Source organism: Harpia harpyja, chromosome 13 (assembly GCF_026419915.1).
Source record: "Harpia harpyja isolate bHarHar1 chromosome 13, bHarHar1 primary haplotype, whole genome shotgun sequence".
Taxonomy (NCBI): Eukaryota; Metazoa; Chordata; class Aves; order Accipitriformes; family Accipitridae; genus Harpia; species Harpia harpyja.
In genome coordinates this window covers 285,659-299,282 of record NC_068952.1, presented here as the reverse complement: position 1 = coordinate 299,282, position 13,624 = coordinate 285,659, and the positions used below count along the sequence as shown (strand labels likewise).

Sequence of the window (13,624 nt, the reverse complement as noted above, 5' to 3'; positions counted from 1 at the left end):
GGGGGAGGCTGCTGGCGGTCAGCGTGCCGAGCCCGGGGTCGTCCCTCGGCAGGCGGGAAGGAGAGGAAGAACAAGGAGGCGCCGGCCAGGGCTGCGAAGGCGGTGGCGGAGAAGTCGAGCGGCCTGTGGGGCATCTCGCAGTGCTGGCGTGGCGTGGTGCAGCAGCAGGTACAGCTGGGGGGGCCGGAGAGGGCGCGTGGCACCCTGCACCGGGCGGGCGTAGGGGGGAGCGGGGCTGTTCCTGGCCCCCGTGGGGCCCGGAGGGGCGCGGGGGCAGCCCCGCCGCGCTCGCCACCCTGGCAGGGCTCGTGCTGCGGGCTAGGAGACGGGTACGGTGTCGGGCCGCTTGTTTTCTGCTGGGCAGCCCCTGCCCACCCCTCGGGGCTGCGCTCCCGCCTCGCCGCAAGCTCTCGCTCGCCCGCGGCTGCGCCGGGGCCTCGTGTCGTTCCCCCGGCCGGGACCCGGGCGGTCAGCGTCGGTGGAGCGAGGCTGGGGCCGCGGGCACGTCCCGCTGCGGGGCTCAGCCCTGTCGCGCCGCATCCCGCAGGTGCAGCGGTTCCTGGAGGCGGCGGGGCAGGCGCCGGACCTCGTGGAGCGATACTGCGGGCTGTACCAGCACCTGCGCGGCGCCACGGAGGAGCTCTTCGGGCAGCAGGCCGCCTTCGTGCTGGCCCTGGGCCAGGGCTTCGCAGGGGCTTTGCTGCAGCTCTCCTTCCTCACCGCCCTGCACGTGAGTTGAGGCAGCGTGGCACCGGGGCCGGCGCGCTCCTGCCTGGACCTGGCCGCCTGGGCACCCTCGGCCCCTGCCCGAGAGCCCCGGGGCTCGCCGGGTGCTCCCCCCGGGGACGTTCCCCCCGGCTGGCCCTGCGGCCACCCAGCGAGCCCCCTCCGCAGCCAGCCCCGTCCCTTCCGCAGGTGAGCGAGCAGTTCGCCCGCTACCTTGACGCGCAGATCCAGGAGCTCTACGGGGCTGCGGGCAGCGCGGGGCCGCTGCAGCGGCTGCAGCGGATCCTGGAGCCCTTCGTCGTCTTCAGCGGCCTGGAGCTCGCCCACACCTTCGAGCACTTCTACCGGTGAGGGGCCGAGGGCTGCCGCGTCTCCACGGGACCGGAGGGCCTGGCGCGGCGCGGGAGGCGCAGGCGGTGCCGAGGCCGTGGCTGAGCCCGGGCTGGCGCGGCAGCGGTGCTCCCGCTTTGCTTTTCCCGGCTCCTGCACGTGGAGGAAAGGCTGCGAGGGCCCACGGGCGCTGCCGGCCTGCGGAGGCGCGTTCCCCGCTGGCGCCGGGGAGGGGAGACGGGTGCTGCCGGGCCCGTGCGCCTCGGGGTGAGGCCAGAGCCGGGGCCGTCTCGGTCTCCTGCCCGCTGGCCGATGGCCACGGGGCTCGGGCCGGCCCCTGACGCGACGCTGGTGGCTGTGGCAGGCACTACCTGGGGGACCGGCTCCTGGCGCAAGGGCCGTCCTGGCTGGAAGGAGCCGTCGTGGAGCAGCTCGGGCTGTGCTTCCCCAGCCGCTTCCCCCAAGAGATGCTGAGCAACTTGGCCGAGTCGGAGGAGCTCCAGCAGCAGTTCTACCTCTTCCAGCTGCAGGAGCGGGACAAGCGGCTGCTGGAGCTGGACGCGGGCTTGGAGGAGGTGAGCGCGCTGGTGGGGCGGGGAGGCTGGGGGCTGCCCGCCTTCCTCGCGGGGATCCCGGGGCCCCTCCTGAGCCGCCCTCGTGTCCGCGTGCCCAGGCACCGGGGACGGCCTCGGTGGCGGACGGGCCGGAGGTGAAGGTGCTAGCCCTGTCCCCGCGCTGCTGGCCCGTTTCCCCGTTCTGCTACATGGATGAACCCGGGAGGTTTTTCTCGGCGGCGCTGAGCTCCCCGCTGGATGAATTCGCCGACTTCTGCCGGCGGAGTGAGTGTCGCGGCAGCGGGCGCGGGTCTCGCCGGGGCCCGGGTCCTGCGCAGCAGCGGAGCCAGAAGCGGCAGGAGCGCTGGGCTGCGCCGGGAGCGCCCGGCAGAGCTGGCCCCCGGCCCCTGCGCTGACGCCGTCTCTGGCAGGCCAGAGCCAGCTGGGCTGGGAGCGCACGAAGCCCCGGCGGTTGCAGTGGACGTGGCTGGGCCACGCCGAACTGCGGTTTGGAGACTGCGTCCTCCACGTGTCCACGCTGCAGATGTACGTCCTGCTGTGCTTCAACAGCGCCGAGGTAGGAGCCGGGGCCGCGGTGGGGCGAGGGAGGCAGCGGATGCTGGAGCGTGGCGGGGTCCCCGGCGGTCTTCGGGGCCGGACCTGCGGCTGGTGGGTCTCGGCTGGCCGTTCCCCTCCCACGCTCTCCTGCAGGAGGTGGCCGTGGAGGCCCTGCTGCAGGCTACGGGGCTCCCCGCTGACCTGGTGCACCACGCGCTGACGCCACTGACCCACGGCGAGGGCGTCCTGCTGCGGAGCTGCACGCCGGGAGGTGAGCGTGGGGCCGGGGCACCCCTGGGGGGGTGCTGGTCTGAGCCCCGAGCGGGTGCTGGGGTAGGGGAGGCGAGCCTGTCTGCCGGCGCGCGGGTCCGCGTGTCACGTTGGGGCCCGAGGCCGCGTGGAGGGCTGGGGGCGACGCGTGGGTGGTTGGGTCTTGGGTCTGCGTGTGGGGCTGGGGACCGGGGCCAGGGGTCGTGCGTGCGGCTGTCGCTCGGGGGGGGCCGGGGATGGGGCTGACGCCCGCGAAGGCGGCAGCGGGAGGCCCGGGGTGGGTCCGGCAGCCCCGTGGGTGTCCTGGGGCTCGGGGCTTGGCTGACCCTGGGTCGGGTGCCAGCTCCAGGTGCGCTGCGGCTGAACCAGGCAGCCCTGGCCCGTGCCTCTGGCCGCCACCTGAGGCTGCTGCCCCGGCAGAGGTACCTGCGGGCAGAGAGGGCTGATGTCAGCGCCCTGGAAAGGAAGAGGAACGTCCTCTGCTGCCTCATCACCCGCATCCTCAAGGTGGAGAAGCAGCTCCACATTGACAACCTGGTGTTTAGGGTATGGAGGGCTCGGGGGGGCAGAGAGGGGCCGCCCGGGTGCTGCGCCGCGCTGCAGCGTGGGGCTGCCTTGCTGCTGTAGGTGATCGATGCCTGCCAGAAGGGTGAGCTGGGGCCGGGGCTGCAATTCCTGAGCTTCTGCTGCCACAGCGTGGACGTGCTGTCCTGTGTCCTGCACCTGCTGAACCAGGGCTATCTCCGGCGCCAGGAGGAGAGGCCTCATGTCTTGGAATACGTCTCTGCTGAACCCACAACACCTCTTGGGGGCCAGGCACAGATGGTTTTCCAGAGCAGGCCACCAGAGGCATCTCCGGATGAGGACAGCATAGACTGCCTGTATGGGTAGGGATGCACGTCACCAGGTGTGGAGGGCTGTGCATCTCCACCCTGGATGGTCATGACACATTTTTCCATGTCAGGTTGAATCCTGGCATAGGCAGGTCGGAGGATTTTCTCATGGCAATGCTGCAGGTGCCAATGGGGCACACGCTTAGTCCAGAGGAGGCAAAGCTGCTCATGAACCAGACAGTACAGCGGGTCCAGGATACTCTGAGCATCCCGGGTGATGTTGCTCGGCACCTCCTCATGCACTGCAGGTGGAATGTGGATTTCCTGATCCAGTGCTACGTGGAGAACCGCGAGACCTTGCTCATCTCCTCCGGGCTGCAAGTGCAGGATGCCCAGCCCCCCCCAAGCCCAGGAACCCACTGCCCAGTCTGTATGAACCAGCTGTGTCCCACTGAGAAGCCACCGACCCTCTGTTGCCTGCACTACTGCTGCAAGGTGAGGGTCCTTGGGGTCTTTGGCTCCTGTAACTTGGTAGGGAATTGCTGCTGCCTAGTTGGAGCAGCTGTTCTTTGTCTGAAGATGTTATCAGGTGATTTTCACAGAGCTCATACGTTCTCTTTTCTCAGCTCCCTTGTTTGTTGTGATCCTTCAGCTCCTGATTAGTCTGTTCCCACTTTTGTGTGTTTGAGTACTTATCCACAGTTTGTGGTGGTTTCATGCACCCGCTGCTGGGTGGGGTGGGCTTCCAGGGTCATATATGGCCGAGGTGGTGCAGCTCCTGTTTAACTCTGATGTCTCCTCTCTGCCTTCGCAGCCCTGTTGGAGTGAGTATCTCACGACTCGCATTGAACAGAACATGGTTGTCAACTGCACCTGTCCCATATCTGAGTGCCGTGCACAGCCAACTACAGCCTTCATTTGTTCCATCGTTTCCTCCGAGGAGATTATAGCCAAGGTGAAGTAGGGGAGGTGGTTACTGTGTGTCCAAGCTCTGTTTCATTTTGGTTAGCACTAGCAGATAATCTTCCTGCTGCTTTTCCCTTTCCCATTCCTAAGACTGGCAGTGTGATACTTGAGGCCGACCAGATTTCTGCCCAGTGGTGTGTCTGTTGTCTCTGATCGTGGTCAATACCAGCTATTCAGGAAAGCATAACATCAGCAAAAGAGCACAATGGTATTTTCTCTAAACACATCTGCAGCAAACAACATTTCAGGTGCATCTTTAGTTGAGGACCAGGTGAGAGCTGTGGTAGCAGCTTATGACAAGTATCCTCTGCTGGTATGCTGGAAGCAAATGTAAAATCTAGGACAAATGAAGAGAAAACATTTGAGCAATTTCATTTTTTCGCTGCATCAATGACCCCAACATCCTTTCTCTTCCATCAGTCTCTGGCTTTGAGCACCTCAGGTTTTTGTGAAGGTGACAGAAGTTACCACATGAGACTTAATCTTCATTCTAAGTCTGTGTGGGTCTACAGACATCTCTAAACCAGCCTTCCTGAGCTCTGCTCACCTTAGTCCTCAGTCAGCAGGGGGCAGCAGGAGCTGCTTGTTTTGAGGCATGAGCTACTTTTTCTCCCTATTCTTTCAGTTTTTAGTTATTACTTATTGCTGAATGCTCTCCCCACCTAACGGCAGAGCTGTGGCTGTCACATGACAGACTCTTTTTGTTAGTTGCTGGACAGAACAGGCGTCTCATCTGTTTTTCCACTGCTCTGTTGTGTTTGACAGGTCTCCGCCAGCAATTGCTTCTCCAAAAATATTCTTTCTCCTCTTCCAGTTTGTTACTGTCATTACGATCCTGTGCGAACGGTCGTAAGGAGAAATGAACAGTAGTCATAAAGACTGCTCTATCTTATAATTTTTCTTTAAGCTTGCATACTGGCAACCAAAATGGGCAAGGCTACAGAAAAGCATTTGCTTTGATGTATCTTTTGTATCTTGTTTTCTATAAGAACTGCTTGGAGAATTAGTGCATGTATCTGGGCAGTTAGTTCTTACTGGCTTTGCAAATCCTGTAGTCACGGCTATCTGGAGAGCAGGATTTAATATCCTGTTGCTATGGCTGTTTTATTAAAAAAAAAATTATTGCCCGTCAACATAAATTGCAGACAATTTTAACAAGTTGCTCTGATGCTCTCACTAGAATGTTATCTGTTTCCCTTTTTGCTCAGTAAGTGGTATGGCTGGGGCGTTAATGCCTCGTGTAGTCACACATTCAGTCATAGAATAATTTAAGTTGCAGTAATCTGTGGAGATCTCTGGTCCAACCCTGTACTCAAAATAGCCAGATTATTGTGTGAAGATCAAACGCTGAAGTTAAAAAAACTGCTCCAGATTCAGTCTTCTCTGTATCTTACATGTAGGTAGCTCTAGGCAGTGATAAGATCCCCATCTGCTAACTTCTCCCCATGCTGAACAAACCCAGCTTTCTCAACCCCCCCCTCATACATTCTGTGCTCCAGCCCCAGCTGTCTTGGTGGGTGGCCTATGGATGACATTTTCTCTAATCTGTTAATGTCTGTCTTGTACTTGGAAGCCCAAACTGTTCCCGGTACCCAATTGTGTCACCAGTGCCAAATAGCTATGAGAAATCCCTTCCCTTGCCTGCTGGCTGCGCTCTTGCTAATACGAGAATATTTGAGTTTAAACTTCTCATGCTTGTATTTCTACAACGCATAAACCCTGTCATGTTTCTGAAAGAGGTTTTCTCTCAACCTTATTTCCCTCAAGTTCCTTGAGAGTCTGTTCTTCAGAGGTGGTATTCTATTCTGCCCCCAGGGATTCTTTGCTGGGAATCATGCTGTAGGCTCCGTACTTAGATTAACTCGAGCATGTGCAAAGGTTCCTCTAAGATCTGTTGGTCAGTGTCATGCAGTACTTGGCAATTTCTTGATTGTACCTGGCTAGTTTTCTTCCCAGACCTTCGTTGGACACTTGTTCCCTCTCCTTTTAGGCTTCCTGAGAGCAGCTCTTTCTCTTATGGTTCCAGTAGGAATCTTAGATCTGCTTCAGCGGTTGCATCTCTGTCTCCTCTTCACCAAGAAGACAGGATAGAGCAAAACTCCAGACACCAGACCTTGTGCAATTCAGCCTCTCTGAAGGCTGTGATTTGGTGCTGTCTGCTGACTCAAGTACCCATTTATCTCTCTGGGTACTGGTGTCTGGGCAGAAATGATCACATTGCCTATCAACAGGATGACAGCAGACACAGACGTAGCCTCTCTGAGAAGAATGAAGTGGCTTTGTTGAGACTTTGCCTCTACCAGGCATTTTGCCATGACACAGGCTGACATCCTTGCAGCCTGTCAGCACACACTCTCTGGTTTAGGTTGCCTGAGAGAGAGAATGAACAAGAGAGAATAAACGAGGGAGATAAATGAATGAGAGCCCTCTCTGAGGCCCTGTAGTGCTCAGGGCTTGCACCTTTTCTCTCTAGTGCTTGTCGTGACCTGTGTTGTCCTTTCTGTGCCTGGTGGCTCTCCAGGTATGCAAAAATCTTTGCAGGAGGGCTGTGAAGACTACAGGATTTCTTCTGAACTTCCTCTAGCTTTGTGTATGTTTGCACAGTCTTTACAGTAACTGAGCATAGAAGACTAAGCTACTATGTGCAGTAGGTTGCATCCCTGGGTCCCTACCTGAACAGTTCCTTACCGATAACCAATTTGCCTTGTCCTCTGCAGTAATGTCTAGAGGCTGTGGGCAAAGCAAATCTCCTTTCCCTTTGAATGTCATGTAACTAAGCAAAAGTCTGCTGAGGAACTTAAAACCAGAAAAAGTTAAAAAGAGCACCTGATAGCTTTCTATGGTGAGATGATTGGCTTGGTGGATGAGGGGAGATGATGTTCATCTTGGCTTTAGCAAGGGTTTCTACACCAGCATCCACAACATCCTCAGAAAAAAACTGATGAAGTACAAGCTGGATGAGTGGACAGTGAGATGGCCCGCTGAGCTCAAAGGGTTATGATCAGTGGCAGAAAGCTCAGCTGGAGGCCAGTCACTAGTGGTATAACCCAGAGGTTGATGCTAAGGTTAATATTGTTTCACATCTTCATTGATGACCTGGATGGTGGGACCAAGTGCACTCTCAGCAAATTTATAGATGATAAACAGCTGGGAGGACTGATCGATGCTCCAGATGGTTGTGCTGCCATTCAGAGGGACCTCAACAGGCTAGAGAACTTAGCAAACAAGAATATCATTAAGTTCAACAAAGGGAAATGCCAAGTCCTGCTCCTGGGGTGGAATAATCCAGTGCAACAGTATGTGCTGGGGGCCAACCATCTGCAAAGCAGCCCTGCAGAAAAAAAAAATGGGATCGTGGTGCACAACAAGTTGAACATAAGCCAGCAGTGTGCCCTTGTGGCTAAGAAGGTCCAGTAGCATCTTAGGTTGAATTAGGAAGAGCAGTGACAGCAGGTTAAGGAAAGTGATTCTTCCCCTCTACCCAGTGCTGGTGAGACCACACCTGGAGTACTATGTCCATTTCTGGGCTCACTAGTACAAGAAAGATGTGGGCATACTGGGGAGAATCCAGCAAAAGGCCACGAAGATGATTTAGGTTTTGGAACCCCTCTTGCTGGGAGAGCTGGGTTTGTTTAACCTGGAGAAGAGAAGGCTCAGGGGTGAATCTTATCAACATGTGTAAATACACAAATGGGATTAAGGAGCCAGATTCTTCTTGGTGATACGCAGTGAAAGGATAAGAGGCAGTGGGCACTAATTTAAATACAAGGAATTCCATTTAAACATAAGAAAACTTTTTTTTTTTTTTTTTTTTTTTTAACAGTAGGGGTAATGGGACATTGGAACAGGTTCGGCAGAGAGGCTTGTAGTCTCTATCCTTGGGTATGCTCAAAACCCAACTGGACATAGTCCTGAGCAACCCTGCTTTGAGCTGGAGGGGTTGGACTAGTTTTTTATCTCCAGAAGTGCCTTCCAACCTCAGCTATTCTGTGATTACATGAAGCAGCCTCCAGATATGACACGAGGGGTGGGCAATTTACACAAAGGGAGTGAAAGAGTAAACTAACTTGGTGCTGTTTTGTTGTGAGCAGTTGTTCAGTCAGATATAGGGCCCAGGGGCACCAGACCCAAGTTGTAAGGCCTAACCTTGCAGCTTCTCTGCCTTAAATGTCCTTCTTGGCTTCTTATTACAGTATGAAAAAGCCCTCCTCAGAGGCTACGTTGAGTGCTGCTCCAACCTGACGTGGTGCACCAACCCTCAGGGCTGTGATCAGATCCTCCTTAAGGATGGACTTGGCTACGGGGCAGCCTGTTCCAAGTGCTCCTGGATATCCTGCTTCAACTGCAACTTCCCAGAGGTGAGGCTGAGCTGAATCATCACAGGCAGTGCTGTCTTGGGTTTGGCACACGCCGTTCTGCTTTTGTGTGGTTGACTGGCTCTCTCTTTCAGGCCCATTATCCTGCCAGCTGCAGCCACATGTCTCAGTGGGTGGATGATGATGGGTACTATGAGGGAATGACAAGTGAAGCCCAAAGCAAACATCTGGCTAAGCTCATTTCGAAGCATTGCCCAAGCTGCCGGGCTCAGATAGAGAAAAATGAGGGGTGCCTGCAGTGAGTATCCATTTTTGTTTGCTACTGAAGACAGGAGTGGGCAAAGACATACAGTTAGGTCCACTGTGCTTTTTTTGGCTGTGGAGTAAGTGTTACAGCAGGTCTGTTTTATAGTTTTAGAAGAATGAGTGATTGCTTTTAATTCCTAGGAAAAGCAAAATGTTCCCCAGCATTCAGACTTAAATCCATTGATAGCTCTGTAGTAGAACCCAAACTCATTTTGCAATACCTTTTTGTAGCGCATGCTTGTCTGCTCTCATAATCTGCTATAGACCTACAGAGGTACAGGTTAGGAGAGTGGATAGCTAAGCACCATTTTTTCTTTCATGCTCAGCTATTCCTGTAACTTTAAGCAATTTTCTTTTAACTGCCTCTCTTGAATTGACTTGGATTGCCAAGCAGCTTTTTACATGATAGGGGAGTTATCTCCAGCTTTGAAGCCAGAGCTTAGGAGTCACCATTTGGTTCTTTCTTGCACTGGCATAGCCCTTAGTGCCCAGCTGTGATTTGTCCCCACATGTGTGTGGCCCTAGGGCTGTGCAATGCCTTTCTGCACTGTGGAGTGCTGTATTACTGAGGGAAGAGGTGAGGTGCTCATGTGGATCTTGCTTCAAACTGTGGAATGCTTAGTTCACCCTTCAAGTACTTGGTAAGTTGGTACTGTGAGATCTGCGCTGCCAGTTTACCCAGCTCATTTTTGGAGGCACAACGACTGGTTTTAAGCATCATCTGCGTCCAGCAACGGGTTTAAAAAACACACGCAGGGAAATGCATAGTACTGAGTGAATGGAAGTGACTGGATCTCACACTCCAGCCCTGTGATGTAGGGGAATGCTGGGAGGAACTGTCTGCAAGTGGCTGTTAGGACTGACCGATTCCCATTGTTCTTCTCCTACCATGCAGTATGACGTGTGCAAAGTGTAATCATGGCTTCTGTTGGCGTTGCCTCAAGCCCTGGAGGCCGACTCATAAGGATTATTACAACTGCTCTGCTATGGTGAGTGGTTTGCTATATCTCAGCGGTTCATGCTTGTGTTCGGATGCACCTGGCCTCTCAGAGGGAGGGTGAGGATCTCCAGTTGTGCCCTTTACTCTGGACTTTGTGCCCTTGCCAGTAATATTGATAGTATTGTCAAAGTCTGTACGTGTGGTAGCCATTTCCAGGCAACCCTGGTACTTGAGGGAAATGGCTACAGGTTACTTCTACTTCTCCTTTCAGGTGAGTAAAGCAGCTTGGCAGGAGAAGCGTTTTCAGGATTACAATGAGAGATGCACCTTTCATCATCACGCAAGGGTAAGGCCTCCTCCTTCCTTTGCAGATGCCGATTCTGTTGCCTTAGCCCTGGTGAGCAGGACAGTTTCTGTTGTGTCTCAGTGTGTTTCACTTGAAGCTGAGAAGCAGGCTTTGGTTCCAGGTGGGGGTGCCTGATCATTTCGCCTTTGCTCCGATGCAAGGGGTGTTTCTTGGCCTGCTTTCTTCTACCAAATCTGTTGTGGAAACTGGACACCTAACTTGTGGTGTTCACGTGCTCAAACTGATGCAGTACTTGGAAGCAATGGCAACTGAAGGCTGAACTCTTATCTAGAGCTGAGATACTGTAAAATGTTGAAGTGGTGACACAGCAGAGATGTCATAGTTGGATGCAGTAAATGCTCTCCTGCTGCCTGCATCTTCTGGGATGGCGCTTCAGGATGCTTAGCAATTATCTGTGTGGAAGGTGCTATTTTTTTGATCTTGTGGAGCTTGACATTGACTTATTTTTTTTCCTCCTTCGGTTATTGCAGGAATTTGCCATGAGTCTGAGGAACAGGGTTTCTTCCATCAGTGAGATGCCAAAAATTAGGACTTTGACCTTTGTTCTTGATGCCTGCAAAGTGCTAGAACAGGCACGGAAGGTAAGGCTGGATAACAGGCTTGCCGAGGTTTAGGCCTAATTCTGTTGGTGTGTTTTATGCTTTTCTTAAAGTGAGGAGACACTAACCTTGCTCTATTTCAAACAAGGGGAGACAGAAAAAGCTTGAGGGGAGGAATAGCATCAAGATAGGGGAAGAGCTCATGTCTGTCTTTCCCTGCTCTCCCTCTGAGTTGGGCTCTGTCTGTAGTGTTCCTCACAGTCGGGTCATAGGATTTGGAGCTTAGCTTAAGTTGACACCATGGAATCAGCACAAGGATCTATATTTAGGGTTTTCACATACTGGGTTTGGTCCATTCCAATTTGAAAGGCCCCGGTGGTGGTGCTTACCTTTTGAAAGCTCTCCTGATGGTATGTTACAGTTACGAAGTCCCTCTTGATATCAGCTCATGTTAGGATTTTCCTTTCTTAACTTCATTTCATGAGCCGTAGGTGTTTGGGGAGCACTGAGTTACCTACTGCATGCCCTGATAGCCACATTATGAAGGATTTGCAGTGCAGCTACTGGATGTGTGCAGTAAGCCTGTGACAGCGTACGCCTGCAATGGCTTCTATCCCCTGAAACATAGGAAGGAGGTGGGAATTGCCTTTGCAGTATTTCCTCTGTAATATATACCTTGTTTGTGCAGGCAAACTTGATTTTGAGAGAGGTGTGCGGAGCAAGAGTGTCTGACTCTGTTTTGTCTTTTCAGTAGGGTAGCCCCTGTGTTTGCCAGGATGCATATCGCTGTTGCTTGCTGCTGCTGGCTTTTCTGGCCCATTTCTTTAAATGGCAACAGTGGTCTTGTTTCCTGCTGGGTGCCTGGGTGGCTTTAGGAGTCATTCATTTATAATAGGAGTTTGTCACTTGTTGAAATGCCTTTGTTGTGGGCTCTTGGTGCTGTATAGTACCATGACTGCTTCCCTTTGGGCTCAGTTCTCTCTGTTCATTGCCACTTGAGTTCAACCTTGGCTGCCCAGCAATGTGTAGATTCTGTGTGCTGGTTGTTTTGACTCTCTGCCTGCTGGTCAGTCACACTTGTTAAGCATTTACAGTCTGCGTTCTTGTGATGGTTTGCAGGTGGGAACAATCAGGTATTTTCAGACTTCAGTACAAAATAATTACACATTAATTTCCAGTCCTATGGGTAGCTCTAGGTAGCCTGGCACTTCTGCCACTTGGCATAATGGCTCACTGGGCTATCACCACAGACCAGAAGTGCTGCCAGGCTTCTCTCAGCCATGGATACGTAATGAAATCTGGAAGGGTTTGATGCTACTCTCTTCTTGCCCACTCTGAAGCTGAAGGAGGATGCTTACAGCATGGTCTGTACCTCTCCAGGTGCTGGCCTACTCCTGTGTGTACAGCTACTATAACCAGGACACTGAGAGCATGGATGTTGTGGAACAGCAGACTGAGAGCCTAGAGCTGCACACTAATGCTCTGCAGATCCTTCTGGGTAAGTCCTGCAGCCTCTCCAAAGTAAAGAGTAGCATTCCCAGCTGTTTGGTTCAAAGGGTGGCAGCTCTGTAGTGGGACAATAGTATACACACCAGCACCCAGCTGGTCTCTCTCACTTCTCCCACCCCATTTTTGCCACCTTGATGTCATTTCTTGGAAGTCCACTGAAGCAGTTTTGCTGCCAGTGGAGATCGATGCAGTAAGGAGCAACACATTCCCTTCTGAAAGAGGAATGTATGCGCACAGGAGACCTAAGTAGCTGTGACTGGCTTCATAATCAGAGCCGAGGCACTCGGTCTCCGCTTAAGAGTGTGGGAAGCAGCATGACTTTGTTGGCCTTGATTGCAGAGGAAACCCTGCTGCAGTACCAGGACCTGGCCTCTTCTCTTCAGCTCCTGAAAGCAGAGCATTTCAGTACTGGTTTGGAGTTGGTACACCAGATCAAGGAGCGTCTCTTTGCAATACTCTGGCACTCCACACAGGTGAAGTCCACACGCCCATTAGTGGCTTGTCTTGCTCTGGTCTGGTTTGATCTTGGGCAAACCTAGAAAGGGGCTTGATCAGCTCTGAGGGGATAGACTCTCAGTGCTGCGTATATGTAGGGAAGGGGTTTGCAGCACAAAACACGCCCCAAATTGCATATTGTCTCTCTCTTCTGGCTGTTCTTCCGTACCAGCAGGATTTCCATGTTGGGCTCCAGACGTTGGCAGATCCTGGTCAGAGAAAGGTGAAAGTCTCAAATGTGCCTACTTCAGCCCCTGCCTGTATAGGGTGAGTTTTCTTAGCAGGGTAACAAGGAAAGGTGGGTGAGTGTAGACAAAAAGCAGGTAACCAGAGTTTTCTCCTGTGCTCGCTGACATACAGAAGAGTTAATAACAGATACTGGTTACTTGCATCCTGTGTTGTGGTTTGAGATAAGGATGCAAGTGACATAGTGGTATAGGGAGACCAGCAAAACCTCTGCTTGGTACGCAGCTATGGTCAAGAAAGCTCCATCACTGGCAGGCCCAGTTATGGAAATTGTTCTCCCTGGACTCTCTTGGGTTTCTGTGGAGAGTCACACTCTCCCTTCAGAGGTGTATCAGAGATCTAGGAGGTGTCTAGGTGAGAGAAGCAAGAATAAGAGCATACATGGGGGGAGATGGAAGGGCCTAACATTTATTTTAAGAAGGGAATGGAGAAGAGGTGACACAGCTGTAAAATAGTGTGTTGAGAGGTAAAATGGATGGTTTGTTGTTTCCCTGTCCTAAGAGTACTGAGCTGGCAGGTGTTAAGTATGATTGGAAGGTGATGAGTTCGAAACAAAGTCCATTCCTGTATGACATGCTGTTTAAACCAAAAAACACAACTGGCATCTGCTATCCCAGTGTGACCAATCCCCTCTGACAGCTACTGTGTTTCCAGGAGCTGAACAGGGTG

At 53.3% G+C, this 13,624-nt stretch overlaps 1 protein-coding gene across 2 annotated transcripts in view; it reads left to right on the top strand.

The window, feature by feature from the left end:
- Positions 1 to 13,624, top strand: part of LOC128149891 (cullin-9-like) — a 36,131-nt gene that overhangs the window by 21,200 nt on the left and 1,307 nt on the right. Inside the window, exons 23-41 of one of the 2 annotated variants that reach the window (XM_052805438.1) lie at positions 53 to 168; positions 548 to 730; positions 916 to 1,073; positions 1,421 to 1,631; positions 1,730 to 1,895; positions 2,042 to 2,187; positions 2,322 to 2,439; positions 2,782 to 2,984; positions 3,066 to 3,325; positions 3,403 to 3,766; positions 4,086 to 4,226; positions 8,431 to 8,595; positions 8,688 to 8,851; positions 9,755 to 9,848; positions 10,071 to 10,145; positions 10,637 to 10,747; positions 12,086 to 12,203; positions 12,554 to 12,687; positions 12,885 to 12,976. In XM_052805438.1, coding sequence (XP_052661398.1) covers positions 53 to 168; positions 548 to 730; positions 916 to 1,073; positions 1,421 to 1,631; positions 1,730 to 1,895; positions 2,042 to 2,187; positions 2,322 to 2,439; positions 2,782 to 2,984; positions 3,066 to 3,325; positions 3,403 to 3,766; positions 4,086 to 4,226; positions 8,431 to 8,595; positions 8,688 to 8,851; positions 9,755 to 9,848; positions 10,071 to 10,145; positions 10,637 to 10,747; positions 12,086 to 12,203; positions 12,554 to 12,687; positions 12,885 to 12,976 — 3,019 coding nt within the window. Of the gene's footprint in view, positions 1 to 52; positions 169 to 547; positions 731 to 915; positions 1,074 to 1,420; positions 1,632 to 1,729; positions 1,896 to 2,041; positions 2,188 to 2,321; positions 2,440 to 2,781; positions 2,985 to 3,065; positions 3,326 to 3,402; positions 3,767 to 4,085; positions 4,227 to 8,430; positions 8,596 to 8,687; positions 8,852 to 9,754; positions 9,849 to 10,070; positions 10,146 to 10,636; positions 10,748 to 12,085; positions 12,204 to 12,553; positions 12,688 to 12,884; positions 12,977 to 13,624 lie in introns of those variants that run through there. The other variant, XR_008237888.1, reaches the window with a different exon arrangement.